The 25,103-nt window shown below is 35.4% G+C and overlaps 1 protein-coding gene across 3 annotated transcripts; it reads right to left on the bottom strand.

Moving 5' to 3' along the window:
- Window positions 1–323: 323 nt before the first annotated feature.
- LOC138941972 (glutaredoxin domain-containing cysteine-rich protein CG31559) lies at window positions 324–23,763 on the bottom strand. 3 transcript variants are annotated; one of them, XM_070311961.1, is made up of 5 exons: window positions 23,613–23,763; window positions 20,849–22,468; window positions 6,909–7,142; window positions 3,080–3,145; window positions 325–766 (listed from the first exon to the last, which is right to left on the bottom strand). In XM_070311961.1, exons 1-5 carry the CDS (start codon window positions 23,760–23,762, stop codon window positions 593–595), a joined length of 2,244 nt encoding a protein of 747 aa, XP_070168062.1. In that variant the 5' UTR covers window position 23,763; the 3' UTR covers window positions 325–592. The 3 variants fall into 3 exon arrangements, with proteins under 3 accessions (XP_070168063.1, XP_070168062.1, XP_070168064.1); XM_070311962.1 differs by lacking the exon at window positions 3,080–3,145 and having other exon boundaries at window positions 324–766; XM_070311963.1 differs by lacking the exon at window positions 23,613–23,763 and having other exon boundaries at window positions 327–766; window positions 20,849–22,608.
- Window positions 23,764–25,103: the final 1,340 nt, after the last annotated feature.

Genomic DNA, 25,103 nt, shown 5'->3' with positions numbered 1-25,103 from the left:
ATTTATTACAATAATTGTTTATAATAATTTTTATTTTATTAAATATATAAAAAAAATTTTGATATCTCAATAATCATTTTTCTACTTTTTAAATCGCTTCACTGATTTCTACAGGCGTCCATAATAAATTTTATTTAATTTTTCAGCTTGTTATTAATCATAATTTATTTAAATGGCATCTTAATTTTTCAAAAACGCTATTTTTTGCTAAGTTTTTGTTTAAGTAATCTTTATTTGATGTGTTAAATTCGCTGGCGAAAGAAACATCGCGACTAAACTTGGTCGTCGAATGACCAAAGATTTAAAAGCAACTTTTTCGGTTTTAGGGAAGTTCTAATAAAGGTGCACAAAATTACAAAACTTTACACAAAGTTTTATTAACCGATATCTTACAACATGCGTCAGCTTAGCTACGCAATTAGTTAGTGTCTGTAGGCGTTTCGTGTATGTCTTTTCTGAAGGCATAGCATAAAATATACTCTCGTAGCACCTTAAATACAGATGTAAATTAGTAGATGATCATAGATAAAAGAGAGACAGAGAGAAATGTGTGATTTGAGCAGGTGTATGTGGATTCCCTCGCGGAACTTCTTCAACAATAGGGGCAACGTATCATACCAAAAACATCACATTTGGCGCACTTTAGGGCGACGAATTCTACTGTGAACTCGTTGCGATGTACTGATCTCTTGCTACCGTGACAGATTGGACATAGTAGTCTCTGGAATCCGCCGCAATATATACAAACGGCGCATGCATCCTTACACTGAAACATATAAACGTTTCGCAAGATTTAATTAAGGGTGTTACAAAATTAACAATAAGTAATTGCTTCTTGTGACATTTACTATTAGGTGTACAACTTTGATTCCGCCGTTTTTTCCCCGAAATTCGAGGCTTTATTGTAAAAAACTGGTTATACATTTATGATTCAAAGTATTGTCCACTCCCAATGATCGTGCCAATTCTTTTTGACTTTGACTCTCGAGTCTTCATTAAGTAATGCCTCCAATTCTGCATCTTCGAAAAACCTTCTCCCTTCCACCACTATGCCGGTCTTCGACGTGAAAATCACCGTTCTTGAAGCGTTGAAACCACACGTTCTTTCGCTAATAGCGGCTTCGCCATAAGTATTTGAGAGCATTCGATGAGCCTCAGCCACAGCTTTCTTCATATTGAAGCAGAAAATTAAAACCTCCCGCAAATGACGAGAATTTGGCTCGTAAACTGACATTTTCAATCGAGAATAACTTTATGATGCGGACACAAATCGACTAATGTCTCTATGGGGTTATGTTGACAGATGCCCAAGTTTATCGCATGACATCTATGATCTATTTATTTCGACCACCACTTACCGCTGAAGCCATCTATAGGAAAACGGCGGAAGCAAAGTTGTACACCTAATATATTGATTTTTGCGCCATCTTTTCTGATTTTTCTAAAACTTTTTAAATGTATATTAAATTTACTGAGAACTCATTAATATATTGAACAATAATACATTTAACATACAGAATATAATTCTTAAAAATAGATTAGATAAATTTCGCGTGACAACGATGTTGGAACAAGCCTTCCATCGAGCCTTATTTGGCATTACGAAACTATAGTTTTCACTTTCACTTTGATTTGCTACTGATCGTGAGTTTAATATACTTGAAATGTAAATCGATTTTGCAGAGTATATAACGAGTTCGTAATGGAATAACGATTAGGTATACGGTTGTTAATCGAGTAAATATTGAAGGTTTTGTTTAAATTTAAATAATACCACACATTCCACATTCCCTCTAACTGTCATATACAGAAATAAACAAAAGGAAAGACATTAATAAATTATATAAGTTAATCGATGTATCATTAATCCTTTCGCTTGTTCGGTAAATATGATTTTAGTGAAAATTAGAAAACTGTATTGCATTATTAATAGTTGGTGCATTATTTAAAAATATTAATATCACGTTAATCTTCTGTATATCTATGTTGTAATTCTAAACATTTTATGATTTTATCATTATATTCGTGAAGAAAATAATTAATTTATGTCAAAAGTGGATAGAATCACTACGCATATATCTCGTAGAGATCGAGGAATTTATATGTACGATATAACAACACCGTTGGCATGCAACAAAAGTAACAATGGTAGGATATATGTAAACGACCTTTAGTTGTAGCAAGGTAAACCTGAATTGCACGACATAGAAATTTATGATCTCGATGAAAAAGGAGGCGGCAGTTGGAGAGAGAGGCTTACAGATAAAAGTGAAAGGGCCGTGCAACCTTGCATTCACAACAGCTTGTGTTGTGTGTAGATATTTCATCACGGTCTACTACATCTGTTTTCCTTAGAGAGCTGATTCTGTGCGTATAAATAAATGCGTCGCGAACATATAACGTAATTATACGAATTATTCAAATTGCGATGAATTTTTTACGACAGCGTGTAAATTTAAATCAAATATCAAATTTTCATATTCCTGTTCTGAATATCGACTATACGTTTATTACTTGCTTGGAAGAAGTTTACGAGAGATAATAATAAATGTAGATATCGAGAAAAGAGAATTTCTTGTTACATAAATTCTTTTATAGAAAATTATAGAATGCTATATTTTTGACACGAGATTGATAAATTAATTTGTCTCTAGAATACTGTGCATAGAATTTTTACAAGCGTATGTAATTAAAAATTGCGATAATATCGTCTGCATTCAATGTTAGCAATTAAAAGTTAAACATAATCTGAAATTGAAATAGAGGCGGAAATTATATATTATCTTAGTCTTCGAATAGTTTAATCCGTTACGCCAGCTCTCTCTTACCAAAACGGGAATTTATTAATTAATATGTGTTGCGACTGATAATTATAAAAATTAATCGTCCGGCCGTGTTATTCATTTCTTACGCATTCGCGTATTATCTAATAACGGAATAATGCGTTTGACACATTAAACGTAATCGATAAATTCCGCTGATAAATTATTAATTCCACACTCTGGCACATCCGTATTAAAGTACAGCCCGGGGCGAAAAGGATATCGAGGCTCTACGACAGCGGGCAAAGTCAATTCACCTGGTAAGGTTCCAGTATGCGACGTAGCTCGCCCGACTCGTTAAGCCGCTCGACGGTGTCGACATCCTGTAATAAGTAAAAAAAAAATTGTGAAACGCAGAGGCATTTAATAGCATGGTATTTAAACAGCTCGAGTTATTCGAACGCTTTCTTTCCGCCTCGTTCATTCATTGTCTGTTGCTGTACGTCTACGGCTATGCTATAAACAGAACTTTCCCGGTATGTCGCATGCGTTAAAAAGTTTCTGTCGAATGAAAAAAAAAATCGCAAAACGTGTCTTTCAAAGCGATGATATGGGTAGAATAGCTACACGAGTAAATTTTATCATATTTCCCGCTTTTTCTCGCGCATACATGCATAGCAGCTATGCACATTCACCGTAATGGTTGTATCGTGCATTTTCATGTTAATGAGAGTCTTAATAAAGCACGCGATATTCATTTTGCAGGGTTAACGCCTCTGATTTATCCAAAGGTGAAAATTTCGCTGTTTATTAGGTGTACAACTTTGCTTCCGCCGTTTTTTTTCCGAAATTCGAGGCTTTATTGTAAAAAACTGGTTATAAATACATTTATGATTCAAAGTATTGTCCACTCCCAATGATCGTGCCAATTCTTTTTGACTTTGACTCGAGTCTTCATTAAGTAATGCCTCCAATTCTGCATCTTCGAAAAACCTATTCGCTAATAGCGGCTTCACCATAAGTATTTGAGAGCATTCGATGAGCCTCAGCCGCAACTTTCTTCACATTGAAGCAGAAAATTAAAACCTCCCGCTAATGACGAGAATTTGGCTCGTAAACTGACATTTTCAATCGAGAATAACTTTATGATTCGGACACAAATCGACTAATGTCTCTATGGGGTTATGTTGACAGATGCCCAAGTTTATCGCATGACATCTATGATCTATTTATTTCGACCACTACTTACCGCTAGAGCCATCTATAGGAAAACGGCGGAAGCAAAGTTGTACACCTTTTCTAAAAAGTCTTTCAAGTTATAACAGATAATTGCCTAACTTACTATGCGCGATGTTTGCAGCAAAATATTCAAGATTGTTGTAGAAATTACGGATTTACGAACACAAGCGAGTAAAATAATACGACATTCGAAAGATCCGTTCGAGCATGTCTTGTAATTTCATATGTGATGTAACGTAATACAGACTTTATTGCGAATGTAGTTACGACGATGTGATCCTTTCACCAAAGATGAGCTGATGATGAGCTGTCAAACGTGCGAAGACGAGCAATAGTGAAAGCAATGTACAATATAAATCGATAAAAAAATAATGATAGAAAGAAAGAGATATTTTTCCATGATTTTCGGTATGAATCGGCTATTTCGTGCGAGATAATTGCATGACGCCGACAGATTGGAATGCAGTTGGGCTAGCTTTACGTGTGTATACTTGTATGCTGGACATCAGCCATCTTAAGGCGGTATAACGCAGGCAATCTCATCTCGCGTTCTCTCCAACGGCCTTGGATCAAATAGCTTGACATTTTACTTACGCATATATCTGCTCTATCTCCAACTATCGGTTACTGGAAGTAAGTTTCTTGAGAAACGGACACTGCCACGTAGTCGAGAAAATCAAATTACAGTATGATAAATTCTTAGAGCTGAAGGTATGTTGTTGGTATCCAACCCATTTCTTTTTATCAGAAAAATAATTATTGCTATTAAAGTTACGAGCCAAAGTGAAAAGTTAATATCGCTCCTCTAAATAATTTTTTAAAGAGTATTTAAAAAAATTAATATATTTCTAATTTGTATGCGATAATAGATTTAAAAAAGATTACAATAATATTATAATTATATAGCAAAAATCACACATGTTTGCTATAAACATATTAAAAAATTATCTAAATATTTAATTCTATATTAACCGTTTGAGTGCGGCGAAGCGCTATCGCGCTTCACTTGTTTGCCAAAAATGCGGAGGAGCGCGATAGCGCTTCTCTTGTTTTGTACCGAGAATGCGGTAGGGCTGCTGTTGGTTAGTATAATTTTCGCATCTATTGAGATCAGTTGTATTCATATCAAGTGCAGTTGTTATTCATTTCATTCAATTGTGGTTTTAGCATATATATAAGAAAATTCTTCAGCACTCAAACGGTTAAGCAATTTGCAATTTTAATATTTCTTATAAAAAACAGATCAAACTGCATTATTATATAAAAAAACCTATTATACAAAATATCCTCCGATTTTTATTGGAAATATGTGTAATTGATAATTATATTATACACACATATAAACGTATGCTATATACTCGTAACACGATCAAAGTATATCGCTCGTTTCATTACTTGGAAAAAGTGCGTAAACACAACTAAAGATTATGATTACGAAGATCTTTACTACATTGCAATAAAAGCGACATATTTTATGAGGATATATCTCGTAAGGTATCTCGTCATACATGATGATACGAACTTGTATTATTTTCGTCGTGAATGAGAACAATTACAGACTATAACCAATAGGAGAACGTACGTAGGTTTACTACGGTCATTCCCAAATACCGTAACGTTTAAGTGATCATTGCGATAATAATCGTTTCTTGTCACTAATTTCTACTATCTCATTCTACCGATTACATAATCTTTATTACAGCACAGTATCTAATTGGACAGATTGACATCGCGCAAATTATAACCTGATTATATGAGCCTTTTTTTTTCAAAATGCCTGATTGTTTATTGAAGTCAAAAGGTTTATCAGTTTATATTAATATGTAAACATCAAGAATTTTATTTTCAACGAAAAAAAAATATATTCTCTATATATATATAAAATTTGATATTTCAAATATTTTTATCTTAACATTATCTTCTCTCCTTCTCTTTCAATCTCACGACGAGATGCAACATAAGAAAACATGTGAAAGACGATACTCTACATCTGAGAATTGCATGTTGAAACATAATACATTGCCATCTTCACGGTAGTATTCTATCACAATATAAAAATATACTTATCCCAATGATACGATAATTTCTTTAAAATAAAAAATTTTACAATTATTTATTCTCTTTTATTTTATTATTCGTATGATAGTATATTAATTGTTGCATTTTATTTAATTAAGTGCAAAAATTCTACTATGTAAAATAATTTAAGAATATGTGTGTGTGATTTTCTTTTTCATTGACACATCCGTCTATCTATGTAAATTAGACACAATCCAATCTCAAATTTTCATTCGTAAGTTCATTCAATTTTCGCTCATCAGTCAATAGTTATCTTTGACATTTTACGTTATTCATCTACCGACTTTCTCGACGTCGAATATCCCAGATTGCATAATGCGTCATCGGCCTTGTATAAATTCCTAGCAAGGCGTATGACGATGGATTCGAAAGGATGATCATGGAGTACTCATAACTCGAATGCTAGTATGCTCACACTATAAATTTTTTTATGAAAATTTAGTCTATCTATTAAGGGGAAAGAGAGAGAAAAGATAAAAACGGATAAAAAGATCGATACCGCTATTAAGAACAAAATAACTTAGTTAACAAACGTCAAACACAGATGACGGAACGTTCAACGCCAGCTGTTCACGCTTTATTGTCTAAGCCTTTATATTTATATAAAACGTTTATATCGAGAATATATATTTTAAAGTGATAATATGAAATACATCGCATACAAATTTTTATAGCTAAATCATATGTTTTTGGAATAAAAGAAATGATGGTGAAAGTTGACAAAACATAGACTTACATAAGACAAATTATTTTCTTTTTGATATATATACATATACTTTTTCTATTTTCCGCAGCATTAATATATCATAATTGAAAAGGCATACATACCCCAATATGCTGACCATCGACGAATAGTTGCGGTAATGTAAGGACTTCCGAATTGGTCCGGTCCCTGAGTTCAATTTGTAATTCCGTATCGCGAAATAAATCTGCTTCGTCATACTTGACCATGTTCGTCCACAAAATCTGTTTCATCTTCATACAATTGGTAAAGGTCTTTCTAACTATGCCCAGCGATGTCATGTAAAGCACCACTTTGCCTTTTTCCCTTTTTACATAGGCCTAAAACAAAATATAATATGCCACTGATGATCACAAGAAACAAAACTCCGTGTAAATTTCAAGTTTAAGCAGAATACAAATTGCATTGAGATCAGCGATAAGGAAGTATTGAAATGATTCTTACGATCTCTTGCACAATAACATACTTTTATACTTTACTTATGTAAATTATCAATATATGTATAATTAAATCATCGCCGTTACTTCGCATTGAACTACGAAACGTCCATATTATACGATATCTGTTTTAGACGATATAAATATGTCTTTCAAGCTTATTTCATTCAACGGTATAAAGACGATTGGCCTCATCAAACACAGAGTATTTAGATTCCAAAATCGCAATAGGAATAAATTTGAGAGGGGGAAACAGAATGAAACAAATTTGAATATGTATGTATATAAGTATAAATATGTGTGTGCTTGTAACCGTGTGTATGTAAGCGACATCGATATCAACAGTTAGAAAAACTAGTGCGAATATATGTGCTGTCGAGGACCATTTCTTAAAGAGAGATATAATATAGAAAAGCTAGAAAGAGAAATTTACTATCATATAGAAAATTTTTAATATTATATAATATAATAAACACAAAAAAAACAATTAAATTTTTTTTTGAAATGATACGTTAAATAAAACGCGGAAAATATTAGCTAAATTCAAGTTTTGTCCAAACAATATACAATATATATTTAATTTTTTATATCAAAATATGTCAGATTAAAATATAAAATAACTCAAAATGTACTTAATAAAAAAATACTTTATTATAGTGTTTTGGAAAGCTCTCGACGTCAGCTACAAGAATACTAAATAAAAAATGGGGGTTTCCATTTAAGATTTTAAAGTTGACCTTCACATGACCTTCAAATGATTTTCCAAGGTCAAATCATTGTCACCGTCTTATGGCCCCCTCGAAACCAAACAACTTTTGTCCGAAACATTTTTCTCTTCCGAGCTTGGTTTTTGAGATATTTGTCTGCGTAAGAAAAGTTTTATTGTAGAATAAAATTTTTCTAATTAACGGGATACTATCTCGGATGAAAATATCAATGTAATTGCTAAATTCAATAACGTATTGCATTCGTAATATTCACTGAGTTCGATGAAATTTCTGCCCCCGGGTATGGTCATTTCACGATCACGTCCGATTAGCATTATGGATCACCACGTGCTCGCTCGACTGCTAATGAATGTGGGCACTTCAACGGGAAAACCGGACTTGTACCAGGTGTATGATCTGCACTATAAAAGCACGCTATCATTGTGGAAGTGGTAAGATCTCGGCTAACCATTACTAACTTTTTGCTAACCTACTTGTTCCTATCCGTTATCCTACGCAAATGACACGTACAGTAATTGCCTTCGATAATAATTATGTGCCGTCTTGAGGAAGGCAGAACCAATACGGCCATGTACACGCGAACCAGATGGCCTAACAGAGAGTTTCGCGTCATAAGTTATAAAGATGATGGGGAACAAACTTTTTCTATCCCACGTGTCTATCCTAAATATTAAATGAAAATTCTAATTAAAAAATCGATAGAAGGACTAAAGAAGCGGATGTCCGTATAACGTAAAGTCAATTAAAAAATAAAAACGCGCGACAATTTTAATAAATTAAAAAATAATACAAAATATAATTTACAAGACGAGATTAATATAAGTAAAACGCAAATTATAAGGGAAAAAATGCAGATTATTTAGTTCCAAACTGCACTCTTTTCAGTGTTAAAAATACAATAAAATGTAAAAAGCAAGCGGTTATTAAATAAAAAATAGAAAGAGGTCAACAATATAAAAAAACCATAACAGATTTATTGTTAAATGTATTGAGTCCCTCGGAAAGCACTACAGTAGAATTCAAAATTCATTATCTATCACAGAGTTGTGTCAAAAATTTGCGGCAGGGAATACAATTGATATCAATGAGCTGCCTAAAAAAAAAAAATATTTATAATAATGGTGGAATAATGTCGAATAAAAAAACAATATGATATCACGACTTACCAATCGAGGGTCAATAACGAGAGAAAGATCGGGACGCCTGACGAAAACTGTCAGAACTGTCACATTATACGGTATGTCTCAAATTGCCATGCGGACGGAGAAAATAAACAAAGTATAGCGAAATGAAAACAACAAGACAAGCCTCATGACGAGGAGAAATAGATTACACGTGCACAGTCAGAGGCTGTGGCTAATTAAAAATTTTTTTTTTAGTCTTTCAATGATCGAGAAATAGGAAGAATTGATTGTAATTCGATGTCGCTTCGATGCAGATTCGAATCAAATTTCTATCTTTTTATATGCAACATTTCTGATGCGAGTTTTCTATGGTAGCACTTTAATTAGAACTTATCATTGTCTGATAAAAATCTATCTAACTATTGTTTTTATATTGTTACATTGATGTTAAAAAATAATTTTCCTTGTAACTTTGCGAATCACATTAGAGCTCATTGTTATTAATACGAAATTATTAATACTATTCCCAAAACTAAATCTGTACTATTTCTTTTTCTTGTGATTATATGTGTATCATAAAATATATACAAAATGCTGATTAATTTAAAATGATTGTTAATTATATTTTTCTATATTGGAAATTATAATCTTGTTATATAAATGCTTAGTCGCCATACATAATAAGAACAATTTATCATTTTTTATTTTAAACATGAATATCAAGAATGTAGTTTTTTAAATATGATCGATGACAGAGAGGGAGAGACTTGCAAGAAAATAATTTATCTATCGTATATGTAGCTTCTTGTAATGGGAGGTTAGGTTGTATGAAACCGTTGCGGGTCATACGAGGTGAATAATTTTTTGTGCGTCGCGACGATTCCACACCGACAACATTATATCCACGCTCTGTAGATTACGCTCCCCAATAGAAATCTCTTCGAATAATAAAGCTATGATAAGAAATACATTATAGGGCTTGCATAAAACATCGTATTGTATAATATTACATATATTAAAAAAAAAAAAAAAAGTATTAAAAAAATTATATATAAAAATAATAACCACGTTGGATTTAAGAGATCTCTTGAGAGAGAATCTTCAAGTGTTAAAGATAGTAAAAGATATTGTGTAACAAAGCAATATATAATTAAAAATAAATATATACCTATATCTAGAGGTCGCTTTTATATTTCTTCAAAATAATATTAATCCGTAATAATTCAAATTCTCTTATGTAAAAAACTGTTTTTCTTTAATTTATTATAAATATCTGTCTTTTTTGTAATGTTTTGTTTTATTTTGCCAATTCTTAATATCTACAATATGTAATAATCTTCATTTTTAATTTAGCTTTGAGAAGGATTTAGATTGCGGAATTGCATATAATTATCATGCGACTAATTAAATGTAAATATTTATAATATCGTACGCAACTCAAACAGTTTAATGAGTCTCATTTTCACAGTACTACGATACAGTACAGCTATAGTGTTACACGTTCTCAAAGACAAGGTAATTTTTATGAGCGTTTAATGAAAGCTGCATCTAGCCGTACGTGTTACATACGAAACGAAGGCGTGCTTTGAATCAGCGATTAATTGTGAATGACTCGAGCTGGTAATACAGATGGAAGTGCCAAAGACGATTTCTCCGTAACTGGGATAATGTTACAAGAGATCGGGTCGTCCACTGACCGGAATTTGGTGTGTTAAAATTGTTGGCAATATTATAAATATACAGGGTGTCCCATTTTAAAGGACCCACTCAAATATCTCAGAAACACTGCGTTAAATCGAAAAATGTTTCAAACAAAAGTTGCGTGGCTTCAAGGGGGCCATAAAATGGTGACAATGATTTGACCTTGGAAAATCATTTGAAGGTCATGTGAAAGTCAATTTTAAAATCAAATGAAAACCCCCATTTTTTATTTAGTATTCTTGTAGCTGACATCAAGAGCTTTCCAAAACACTATAATAAAGTATTTTTTTATTAAATACTTTTTGAGTTATTTTATATTTTAATCTGACATATTTTGATATAAAAAATAAAATATTTCGTAAAATAAAAATTTGTTTGAAACATTTTTCGATTTAACGCAGTGTTTCTGAGATATTTGAGTGGGTCCTTTAAAATGGGACACCCTGTATATCACTCTCGAAAAATGAACTCCGCTTGTTGATACATATAAGAACTTGCATCATGCAAGAAATATCCATTATAAAGGGTGTTTGTTTGAAGAAGCTTGAAATTAAGTTAACTAACGTTCCAGCAACGTCGAACCCATGCTGTAATATGTTTATTTTCTCCTCATCCAATCAATTTTTTCTCAACTTCTATCTAATATCAGATTTAATCAGGTAATCAGAAATCTCTCGTCTCGGTAAATTGAATCGTCGATCGATCTAATCTACATGTTGACATATTTGTCGTCGCGACCTAGCACTTAAGGTATAATGACGAGGGTGAATGGTTAACCATTGCGGCACAATGGACAGTAGCAATTTAAAACAATTTAGTTTCTAAAGAGTGGAAGGCGTAATGGAAGTCGCGGTGCGTTTTTCGTCATTTCTGTAATAACAATCTTATGTGCCACACGGACTTTCACAATGCGTTCACGACGAGAACCAGATTCGAGCTCGGAATTAGAATCAAAGAGAAAAGGATACGAGGAAGGGAAAGGGATGTAAAGAATAGAGCACGCGATGTAAACGATGACGGTGCGATTGCGGCGGCCTCTTCAGATTCTCACGCGCGGTACCGCGATTTCACAAGACAATTGGCATCTACAATCGCGGAGACATCGCGATCAGCAATGGCGCGCGGCATATTGACCAGAGGCGAATGTGTGAAAAGGTGAAAGCGTATATACACCTGCAACTATTCGTCTAAGCGAATCGCCGCAGGCCCTCTTGGACGGCGATCCCGTCGGCGAAACTTACACACTTTTTACGCACGAATTGGCACACGTATTTAAAGATGCAAATTTAAATGTATATAACTTTAGATAAACTTCTATCTTTCATATCTTATTTTACTTTATATATATATATATATATATATATATATATATATATATATATGTGTATATATAAGTGTCGTCGATTACATCCCATACAGCATTAAAGCTTGCAACAACATTGCTGCAATATTGCAATATTGCATATTGTAGTTTAATGTTGCAGAAATATTACGAAGACATTATTTTGCAATATAACTTTAGTAATGTTACAGCAACATTCCAAAAATATTCCAAAGAAAGTATTCGATAATCGCTAGTTCATTCGTTTACCGCTATGCGGCGCATATTGCGCTATCTATTCCGCATTTAATTTTTAGTCACGATGATTATATAAAGTTTACAAAGAGCGGCTAATAAGATTAAAGATATAATAACTATTTTTATTACTTTAAATTGTATGATATAACTCCAACACAGGGGACTCGGACATTGGACTAAGAATTTTTTTAATAGTTTCCATTCTTATATAAAATCAAAAATTTGATAATAATTTTTGATTTTATATAAGAATGGACAAACATGCAAGATACTTCAGATTTTAATAAATAAATTTTGAGATTATATCAAGACAAGAGAGATGTGAAAAAACTTGTTGTATGCGTAAATCCACCACAATCTTTTTGCATATCTGAATATTTCGGATACAAAGAGATTGTGAATTTACAAAATTGCAAATTGAGTTTTTTCTTATTTCTCTTAGATATTCTCTGTCACTGAAGGAAGTCGAATGTGTACCGAAAAATTTACAATTTATAATTTCGTTATTATTATAATACAGAAAATCTATATACACACTAAATCCTGATTCTTATATGCCTAATTTCTTATTATTTTTTTCATATGTTAAAGATATTATGTCGATAAATATACATAAAGCATTATTGCATATATATTACAATATATTGCTATGTTGCTACAATATTATATTGCAATATTTCTGTAGGCGGACATTTTACTGTTGCTGCAATATCATAACAACGTTGCAGCAACATTTCATAATGTTTCTGCAATGTTGCAATCTTGCAGAAAAATATTGCTGCAATGTTGTTGCAATCTTGCGGTGCTGTATGGGATAATGGCGAGTTTTGCGAATGGATGCCGTGGATAATAATATAAAATCACGCAGCACGGGCCGACAGAACGTATAGCATACGTGCCGGTAGATAAAGAAAGAAATTCGTCGTTCTCCTCGCGACCGGTAAAACGTCATCCGCGATTCAGCCGTTCTCCGCTTCGCGATGCATGACACAAGCACTAAAGAAAGAACGATTTCCTTGCCGCATAATGCATGTATTTACGTTGTCGCGCGCATCGCAGTGATGTCAGGCGAGATCTGACCTTTATCGGGATAATTGATGCAAATGCGTCGCCGTTCGATGAATGCATTCTTTCCTGGATTCACCTCTTAAGGTCTACGAGCGCAAACGTGACGTAATTTCATATGCATTTCTCATCAAAGTCGCGACGCACGATCAATGAATCCTTCGCTCGAGAGCACATCCGGTCAAGCACTCGCGGCAACGCAGATCGTCTTGCACTCTTCGGTTCGACCTACGTCATTGGCGAAATGTCAACCGCGAATCTATTCTATATGCAAGATTACGCATGCGGTTTTCATGGCAGAACCGTCACATGTTCCGGTCGATCATTAAATCGATTAATTAATATGGTCGCAGATTGAAACCAAACGGAAATACGAAACGCTTCTTCACTAATCTCTGAACTATTCTAAAATGTAAATTGTGAGCAAAATGTTACATTGGCAGAGTATGACTCGCTATTCGTCCATCTCTCTCATTTCATTTTAAATTAAAATATTAGGCAATTATATTACAAACAGAGAAAGTACGTAAACATACTGTAATATAGACAATCGCGTATAGCGTAAAATTTTTATTCGAAGCAAACGCTTTATCTTTCTCGTCTGAATGTTCTAGAATGCAAAAAAATAACCTAGATTGTAGCAGCACATATTTTAATATAACAACATGTTATTCCCGTTACAGCTTGTGGAATAATACGGGATTACTGTTATATACAGATCTGATGATAAACCGGTTTTGTATGGACGAAAATTTCCCAAATTTTGGGTTACTCGTGTCACGAGTACGGGCACACAATATGTAAATGCGCACCTGTGTTTTTTCATTATTTAAATAACGGTGCAGCAATTTCAAATTTCGATGCATCCGCGATCTGCTAAAGAACGCTTCGTTATTGTTATGTCTTAGAGAAAATAACACGAAGTAGATTACCCAAAGTAGTTTAAGTCAGATTAGACCTCCCACTGTGTTCTCTGGATTACTCTCGAGATAGAAATTATTTTTACTTTTATAGAAACTGCGAAATTGATTATTAGTCGTTATTACCGGATATGATTACAATTGATGTTATTGTCGTTAAATGAGATTTATAAGCGCGCCTATGTGTATCATTATCTTTTCACTTTAGAGTCAAAATTCAGATACTACAAAAAAACATAATTATATTTTTAATATTACGTATCTCTTTCTGTGCAATAAATTCGAAACTCGTTTTTCTGAAACAACTTATTAATTATAATATACGAATTTATGAAATACTTTCTATGTATATTTAATAATACAATAGCCAATTGTGTATCAATAATATCTCCTTTGAGAAATATAAAATCTCAAAATCACGCTTAATAATTTTAGCAAATATTATGTTATATGATAATTCAAAATAAACTGATTATAAGTTTATTATTAATCATATATGCAAGTGTTTACTTAATAACTCGTTTATAAATTCAATATCCGCACTGCTTTGTTGACATAAAATGTTTTTACGTTTTCACATATCCTATTATTAGTTAATTGGAAGAGATGCTTGATAAAAAAAGACGAGATCACGCTATTACGGTTTCAAATTTCTCGATAAATATACAATATTAGTCGGGGGCAATTTTTATAAAAACCTTTTTTAAACGTATGTGCGAGAAAAAGAGTACATGGGATATGATAGATATAAAGAGGGAATACAAGACACAGAGAAAATTCGGGCGGGAAAAGAACGAGAGAAAAAAAAAGATGCTTAATCGAATCCAAGAGGGAGCTAAAACTTTTCGTTGCCGTGGCTGCTGTCACCGTGATGGCCTCTTTGACCCGCTTTCTCTTTTCCCACCTGATTTGTCTCGTGGACATGTCTACCGCGTTTTCTTCAACCGGGAAACTCATGATGTCGATCTCCCGCTGCCTGTTACGGCGGTTAGAGACCTCGACGAATCCATCTCTCTAGAATACGCGGAATAGCAGACAACATCGTAAAAACGGAAGTCGGCAGACAAAGTAGATCGTTGATGTGTCGATGTCATCGGCATCGTTTCGTTAGCAAAGCTAATCGAGATATTAGTAATTCAGGCGTACTCACGTATAAATCATTTACGCGTTTATTTGGGATTTTTCGAATGTCCGAAAATGCTACGAAAGTACCATATATTCACATAAAGAAAGATAATTACAGATATACCAAATTTCGAAAAGCAAGATACGACCTATGACATTTCAATCTATATAGCATATAAAATGAAATCTATCAATGTAATATCGCGACGTCTATCAATTTGATCGACATATATATATATATATATATATATATATATATATATATATATATATATCGTGCCGTGGAAATTTCTCAATCCCTGCAGCGCAGTTCAAATAATATTATATCGAGAATAGTTAGATTGATATATTAGGTGTACAACTTTGCTTCCGCCGTTTTCCTATAGATGGCTCTAGCGGTAAGTAGTGGTCGAAATAAATAGATCATAGATGTCATGCGATAAACTTGGGCATCTGTCAACATAACCCCATAGAGACATTAGTCGATTTGTGTCCGCATCATAAAGTTATTCTCGATTGAAAATGTCAGTTTACGAGCCAAATTCTCGTCATTTGCGGGAGGTTTTAATTTTCTGCTTCAATATGAAGAAATCTGCGGCTGAGGCTCATCGAATGCTCTCAAATACTTATGGCGAAGCCGCTATTAGCGAAAGAACGTGTCGTGAGTGGTTTCAACGCTTCAAGAACGGTGATTTTCACGTCGAAGACCGGCATAGCGGTGGAAGGAAGAAGGTTTTCGAAGATGCAGAATTGGAGGCATTACTTAATGAAGACTCGAGTCAAAGTGAAAAAGAATTGGCACGATCATTGGGAGTGACTCAACAAGCAATTTCAAAACGCCTAACCAGTTTTTTACAATAAAGCCTCGAATTTCGAAAAAAAAAACGGCGGAAGCAAAGTTGTACACCTAATAGTTTTATCGAAAAATATTGATGAAGCGCCCAGTCGCGATATGATGTAGCGTATATAATTTTCGTAAAGAAAGAAAGTTGGCTCTCGAGAAAAAAGAGAGACGATAAAGTAGGTCGTATCTGTGCGACGCGTTTATAATTGGTCATTTCACCTTCTTCATTCAACTGTCGCCAAGATACCGAAATGGGTTGCGTGCATGCACGTGCGAATCAGCATCGTGATAATTTATATTACGAACGAGAGTAATGCTATTTAATTTGCGATTTGCATCTTGCAGACTTGGATATCGCGCGCATGAAACACGAAGGGTGCAATGAAATTACGTGGTCGGCCGGAACAAGATATGGTTGATGGGTTCAACATATGACGATGCGTAATATCTTGGGCAACAGAGTCTGATAAGAGTTATCGTGGAAAAGAAATAAATTAGTAGTTTAGAACATTTCGTGATTATTCTCCAAGTCTTTCACGAATCACCGTTAATTCATTACATTTATTCTGTCTGTATGCGTTCCACTTTCATCAGTGAGAAAGTATATATTTTGAGAAAATCAAGTGTTCTATATTATTAGTTGAATGCGTCTTTTTCTACGTTATTACGCGTAACAAAACGTACAATTATGTAACCTATTGATAAAATAGGTACGAGCAAAATAAAGAAAAATAATGACTAGTTTTCTCATAAAAAAAAAAAAAAGAAAGTTTCATTTCTTATTTATATTAATTGTTCGCGGTATAAATAATTCAATTATTTTCGATATACACAATCATACTTATCAAGCTCGATAATTTTCATCTGTTTTTATATTTGTATTTAAGAAATTGCCAATTAGTAATCATCGCAATTTTACGTTTTTTTTTTTTTTTTTTTTTTAATTTATTCAACAAGCACTAGTTTAATTCAGCATATAAGATTCCAACATGCTATTAGATAGGTACTCTCTCTGTACGAGTTTCGTTCTCAGAAGTTACTACGGCGGTTTCAGACACAAGTTTCATTATATCAGTCGCTTTGGTATACTTGAAAGAGAGAGAGAGAGAGAGAGAGAGAGAGAGAGAGAGAGAGAGAGAGAAAGAAGAGATACTTTGCTGTGTACTAATTACACGGAAGTAAATGTGTCATATCCTATTGTACGTTTTGCTCTGAAATCAGCTAAGTCTCGTAATAATAATCTCATATCTATCGTGAAAACAATAATCAAGATATGGAAATTGATATATTATATTTACAAAATGTCAAGATCATTATAGTTTAATTTAAACAACAACGAGGTTCTCAGATTCGGAAATAATTTCACATTATATTCTGACAATGGCAATTTTGAATATTCGTCCAAAACCGCAAGAAGTCTCATTATGTACAGAATGTTAAGCAATAGGAGAAAACTGTCGCAAAGCGAATGTCTACTATATAAACATGCCTGCCGTAAGCCAAATTTGCACAATATCTCCGCGAAAGCGATGATTATGTCATATAAAATATTTTGTGTGACATGTTTTATGAAAGTAATGAAAACACGCAAAAGTTAACTTTAAATAATATTGTTTGTAATAATAAATATAATATAAATAATGAAACAATTTTATATACAATTAGAGTAATTAACTATGTTTTTATGTTTACTGTATATTGAATTGTTCTTCAATTATTTTAATTAAAATGTCTGTATATGTAAATCCGTTGTAACGAAAAATAAAACATGATAATGCATTTTTTTTATAATATAGTATTAACAAGATGCACACATCAGTACTGAGATAAATCTGCGTAAAATCGGTGTGCAACGAGGAAGCGAGAAATGATGAATGTAGGGCACAGTGATTTACCCAAAGCGATATTTATGATTTCAGGTCACAGTGTCGGTACACTTACTTAATTTTTTTTTTTTATGTGAAATCAAGTTCCCCTTACATACCGGTTAGTGGCGCGGTCTGCAAAATCACGCATGATATTTCGATATCGTAACGTGCGATTAGCCGAGCGTGCGATTAATCTATCAAACCTTAAAAAAGCTCAAACATTGAAAAATCAAACATTAAAAATTCAAACATTAAAAATTTCTATTGATATATATACATGCGATCCATCAAATAGATATCCGAATTAGACGTCTACTTGAAGTCTAATTTTATCTTAAAGTAGACGTTTCCCAAAAAAATGTAAGTGTTATTTCTTTTCAAAGGAATAAGTATTACTTCTTTTCAAAGAAGTGTTATTTCTTTTCAAAGAATATATCATATTACATAAAGCGTATTAACAATTGACTATATTATGTATCTGATTATATTTTTCATACTTAGATAAATTAATTTTCCATACTAATACTTTGATATATTTAAAATAAATTATGATTTACCTCAACAAATTTTTTATCACATATATTAACAAATATTATTGTTTCAAATGAGATACTTTTAAAAATCAATTTTGCAAAAAAAAGAAGACTTTTCTAGCTGTATCAGTAATTATCAGCAATTACCAGAAGATGCAATATAGAACGTATCTCATTAAACTGTCATCGTTTGCATCGCGATTTCTTTATGAGAGAGAAAAGAAACGGGCATAATCGCACATTTACAGGGGATTGCACGTGAAAAGCGCAATCGAGATATGGAGGTTTCAAAGGCAGATTTAGCCGCGAGGAAGTGCGGGATTATTTCTCAGCCGTTGCCAGCGTATTTGCGTGCAAGAGGAGGTATATCCTCGGTCTCTGTAATTTCGCAAAATATAGGCCGCGCATATGCGCGAACATAATGGCTAGCGAATGTCCGATAATAAAGAAGGATACCAAGAGACGAAAACGTAGAAGACACGAAGACTTGTGTTTCGCAGCCGATGTATCTCAATACGTTGCGTACGTTGCATTTCTCGGTACGTTGCTGTAATATCGTTTTATAGAAACTACCGTTATGTCGATCCGTTCCGCATCGACGATATGAACGTCGCGTACGCACGACGTTCGCATAGCAACACCGGAAATCTCGCAATAAAGACGCATCTATACGTATACATATATATTGTATATATTACATCGATTGCCTCGAATTCGATGAGATTTTAATAGCGTATTTCTCGCCAGAAACCGAGACGAAATTTAATGCGAAATGCATTATCGAACGATCGGCAAATAATAAATAGGCTCGTATGCGAGGAAGCCGATTATCGCGACATATAAACGCGTTCAACGATAAGACGATAGTAAATATTTGTCAAAGTATGCTGCAAAGTATTATCATTCACGATGAATCGCCATAACATCCCTTGTTCAGCCTGAGTGAGTCAAGAAATCTGTTCTGCCTATTGACGTCATTTCTCATGCCATATTTTATAGTAAAAGTATAAAGGAAAGGTTCCCTTCCCTAAGCGATTTCAGAAATTTCGATTTAAAAAATCGTGTTTTATACAGCTGTGTATCTTTATGTAATGGCTACATTTTAAAAAAGTCACATATTTACTTTATATATAAATTTATTTTATAAATCAATAATATGTGTATAATATACTGCGTGGCCCATTTTAATACATCCAGTCGAATATCTCAAAAACCAAGCACGGAAGAGAAAAATGTTTCAAACAAAAGTTGTGTGGCCTCTGAAAAATCATTTGAAGGTCATGTGAAGGTCAACCATTTAAAATCTTAAATGGAAATCCCGATTTTTTATTTGGTATTCTTGTAGCTGACATCGAGAGCTTTCCAAAACACTATATATCCATTTAAGGTTTTCCATATTCCATTTAAGATTTTAAAGTTAACCTTCACATGACCTTCAAATAATTTTCCAAGATCAAATCATTGTCACCATCTTATGGCCCCCTCGAAACCAAACAACTTTTGTCCGAAACATTTTTCTCTTCCGGGCTTGGTTTCTGAGATATTCGACTGGATGGATTAAAATGGGCCACCCAGTATAAACCGTTTTCCCACAGTATTTAATTCATCATTATAATTTATTATCAAGGAGGCGTGGCTTATTGCGTTTTGAAAGGTACATGTGGAATGGGAATTTGAGTAGAATACACAATATAGTTACCAATCGATGCCACCTGATGATGATCCAAAGTGGCGAGCGATAGAGGACGGCGCGGCTATCTAACTGTAAATCTAACGCTTCGCGTTTGACCTGTAGACTATTCGAATCAAGTGCATCCAGTTCGATTGCACGGATTGCAGCGTACAATCCGATGACTATGCATCGATACCGATTCCAAACTCGTCAATACGCCTAACCTCGGGTACTCGCAGTGCCAGTACTTGATTTGCATAACAAGTCGATCTATCGTTTACAAGGATTCGACCCTGCATTGTGTCTATATGATCGATATATAAAATGTGGAAAGCCGCAAATGTAAGAGAAATGTTACATAATCTATATCGCAAGAACATCTCATTTCTTCTACACTAGAAATTTAATTAATTAATTTATTGGAACAAACCTTGGAGGTGGGTGATTGCAAGAACGTTGCGATGCCAGCTCGTACTCTATTCTTCACACCGCGCACGGTCCCTTTGGCACTTCGTATGGCTTCCTTATCGTGAATTTTATAACCGGCGAAACTCTCGTCGTTTTCGGCAATGCCGTTCTCGCCGTTCGAGTTCTTATTATTATCGTGCAGCTCGTTCACGTGGAAATTATAATACCTGTCATCCTCATACAGATACTTGTGACCGGTCGACTGATTCTGACTATCGTCGACGCATTGCTCCTGCTCTGCCCTCTCCTGTTCCAGTTGCTTCCTCTCCTCGTATGTGCACTCTTTGACAACCGGTGACGATGTCGATTTACGGTTCTGTTGGATCGTCAGTTCGGGACTCCTTATCCGCGGCGTCGAGGACGCTTTCGACATGGACGACATACCGGACGGTGACGGCGAGATGCTGGTCGACGACGTCGGCGAACGTGTCGCGCAATCAAATTCCGTCATCGTCGAAACCTGCTGACGAACGTTATTAGATTTCTCGATGCGATCGTCAATGCCGTTCGTCGAAAGCGCGATCAATTTCTTCACGACATCCATTTTCGCTTCATCCTTGGATGCCGTCTCGTGTACTCGGTACTCGCTCGCATCGCCGCCATTCAAGGAATCGCAGCTGATGCTGCTCTCGTTATCGTCGCTATCAACCTCGGCTCCGCTGCTGGTGACGCTGCCGGTCCGATTGTGCGTGCTGTTGGACAGTATTACCGTATTAGCGTTTTTCTTCTTCGGCAACGGCGGCGGCGTGCCGTCAAGGTCACTGCACGTACCACTGTCTAGGGTGTCGCTAGGCGAACATTGGCCGCTCGACATTACCATGCCACTCAATGGATTCTGATAGGAGTTGTAATAGAAACAGGCGTTCGTACGACCGCCTAGGGTGGTCGAGTTCAGAGTCTCCGTAGCACCGCTGTGTACCATGTCTCTGTTGTCGTCGTCGCCGTTACTGTTGTGCTCCTGATTGTTAAATGCCGGTTCACCGCTGAAGACACTGATCCTCACACAGCCCTCACCGGCATCAGCACTCGCACAGTGTTGCTCGTTCACCAGGTTCGTCGCACTCACCACTACAGCACCGTCACCGCGCTTACCCGAGCGCTCGCACGCTTTCGTCTCGTTCTCGATCTCGTCGCAATTTCGGCCGTTTTCGTCCAGGGTCAGCCGTACCGTCGATATCACCCTGCTGTTTTTGTCACCATCCGGATTGATTTTAATCTTCACTATGTGCGCGGCCTGCTGCTGATGCTGCGACTGTTGCCACCGCTGTCGCGACGATTCGACGGCGTCGCTCCGTTCTTCGTAGCCGCCGTTCGCCGATTGTACTTCCGGGATTCTTCCCCTGCAGATTGTCGCGGTATCGACGGTAGGTGCTCTAACTCCGACGAATACCGTTGCTCCGGGCCCGCTGGCGAGAGGCGGCGAGACGGAAGGAGAAATGGTCCGGATTGACACAGTCTGCCGAGCGGCCTGATTCGCATCCCGAGCCTGAGTCTTCGCTGGTAGTGGCGGAGGAACAGTCATTGTGGCGGTCTCATCCATACGTGCATACAAAGTTACCGTGGCTCGCTCGATAGACTTCACCTTGAGAAGGAATTTGGAAAGTCAAGGATTAATGCCTCTCTCTCTCTCTCTCTCTCTCTCTCTCTCTCTCTCTCTCTCTTTCCCTCTGATACAGGTTTCTTCTTCTCTTTTCCCTCTCAGCTTCTTCTTTGAATCAATTTGTGTCTGTATCAAAAGCTAATCGGATCGTTTCGTCAAATTTGTCGGACAAAAATACATCCAATCGTTGATCCACGTGTTGAAGCGAACGTTTATCGCGATTTGCCACGATATTAATTCACCGCAAATGCAACGTGGATTGCTCGATCTGAACGACTACAATTTGGAGCAAAATAACACTCGATGAAAGTCGAGTGCCGTTGCAATAGACCGCTTTTCATCGGCACAATTCGTATCGACAATTTGTACTCTCACATTGTATACTGAAATATTAAACTATTATTTTTCTTTACTTTTTTTTTTTTATATCGCGCCAATTTACAACAAAATTAATATATCATCGCGCAATGTAGGAGAGCACCTTTTAGCCACCTTCTTTTGAAATGTGAATCTCACGCAAGATAAGCTTTTGAATCAACTAATTTAAAATCAATTTTGCAAACGATAATTTAACATACTAACAATAAGGGATGTTATCTGCAATACGTTGTCGAAGTTTCAACGATCTTTAGATTATCGATACGATTACAAATTATTTTTATTTGAATTTGATGGTTCATATTGCACGAGTTATTACGTAAAAAATGTATGTCATATCATTAAATCAATTATATAAATAAAAATTCACAGTTGAGACTGCACATGACTCTGTTATCGCGCGCAATGTAGGAGAGCACCGATCACTTTGTGAAATTGCCCAAATTTTGGCCATCGACTGTAATTCGTTGGATCGCGCTCCAGATCGATCACCGTTCGAATCAGGTCGAAGAATGTGGAAGGCCCTGCTGATCGTCGAGAAAACGTTAGCACCTTACGCGCACCTGTAACCATGCGAGATCGCGGACTATCTGCTGAGCGGGCGAAAGAGAGAGAGATCGGTGGAACGTACGGGACTGGCACGCAAAAAGAGAAAAAGAAAACGATGCGTGACGTGAAAAGAGAAAAGGAAGAGAGGGATCTGTTCTGGGGGGGGGGGGGGACTACAAGGCGGGATAATATCACTTACGGAACGCGTATATCTCAAGTATATGTATATCAAGAGCGACGCATAGTAAAACTGCACTCGACTTAGCCGACGACGAGGACGACGACAACGATGAACGGGTGATCGTTGACAATACGGAACGTTAGTAACTGTACCGAGTGTTGCTGGCATTCACTCGTGCAGTGTCGCGGCCCGGGTGGGGACTGAAGTCGGGCCCCGGGACTATATGGAAAAGGGGAGTGGGAAATTGTCGGGCCGTCTACGGGGAAGAAGGTACGACGAAGATGGTGGTGGCAAGAAGGGGAGAGAGGGAGGGAGAAAGGCGAGACCCATAGAAGGACGGGAACGGGTTCTCTCGACCTGTAGTCGCCGGACAGGTACCTGTCCAGCCAAATGGTGGATGTGGCGTCCTCTGCCGAACCACCCAGGATTGACCTCCCTTTCCCCCAACCCTCTTGGTTCCTTATTTAAATACCTGACTCTTTACCGTTCACTATACCTTTCGCGTGGACGCCCCGGTTTTATACATAGGTGTGCACATCGACGAATGCACGCATATGCACGGTTATCGATGTGCACCTGCCGAAATTTCACCGCCGGTACTGCAAAACGCTCTTCTCTCTTCTCGCGGCAACGTCTTCGCTCTGGACCGTTTGCTGTAATTCGTGCATGGTCATATCCAGAATGATCCAGGCTACGTTCGATGCTTACCAAAGATCTTTCCACCAGTGATCGATAATTCGAGGATGTTGCAATGGATATTTATTGTGCGAAGATGCTAATAATAAAATTTCATAAATACAAAAAAAATAAGGAAGACTTTTTTTATTGACTTTATCCGTAATATTAATATTAAAATTATTTTCTCTCTCATTTTTTTATCATTTTATATAAATATATATTTTATCTGCTTTAATATTTTCTCTGCTAATTGTGCGTTATATACTTACGTAAAGTCTCTTATATTTGTTTTTACATATGATACAGAGATAAATCATTTAAAGTATGCCTGAAGAAGACAAGAAAGATTACTATAACTTTTATAGGCGGTTAATAGTTTTACAATTAAATTTATACAAATTATAAATTTACATTGCATAATAATGTATCGATCAATGATGATTTATGTATGTAACTTATTCTTTGAGTAATATTTATTATAATTGGCTACATTGATTGTTTTTCATATTTATCAGTTAATATGAAAATATATAATAGCTTATATGTCACTTCTAAAAATTGTTGCTTTTTAATCGCTTTTATATAATGTGATAAAAAGAATTGAAAAGATCTAATGCAAATAGTTATGATTATCTATCACGATTATACATAAAATCGAATAATTTCACAGAAATAAATATAATCGGATTTTAATACATTATTTTTTTTAATTTTGTATAAGAACACGCTTTTTAATAAAAAAAAATAAATAAATAAATAAATACATCGCTCTCATCAGGATTTTTAGAATCGAAAAAAATGCATGTAAGAGAGAGAGAGAGAGAGAGAGAG

Source organism: Polyergus mexicanus, unplaced genomic scaffold (genome assembly GCF_030449975.1).
Source record: "Polyergus mexicanus isolate NDT 795.1 unplaced genomic scaffold, iyPolMexi1.0 SCAF_21, whole genome shotgun sequence".
Classification (NCBI taxonomy): domain Eukaryota; kingdom Metazoa; phylum Arthropoda; class Insecta; order Hymenoptera; family Formicidae; genus Polyergus; species Polyergus mexicanus.
The sequence above is the reverse complement of the archived record's forward strand: the minus strand, read 5'-3'. Positions and strand labels throughout refer to the sequence as shown.

Bases quoted from the DNA above. Each gene is read 5' to 3' on its own strand.
- LOC138941972 (XM_070311961.1), bottom strand. From the start codon at position 23,762: ATGCCAGCAACACTCGGTACAGTTACTAACGTTCCGTATTGTCAACGA. The intron at 22,469-23,612 runs GTAAGTGATATT...TTCCTTCTCAAG, and splicing joins ACTTGAGATATACGCGTTCC to GTGAAGTCTATCGAGCGAGC. The intron at 3,146-6,908 runs GTATGTATGCCT...TACTTATTACAG, and splicing joins TCGATGGTCAGCATATTGGG to GATGTCGACACCGTCGAGCG.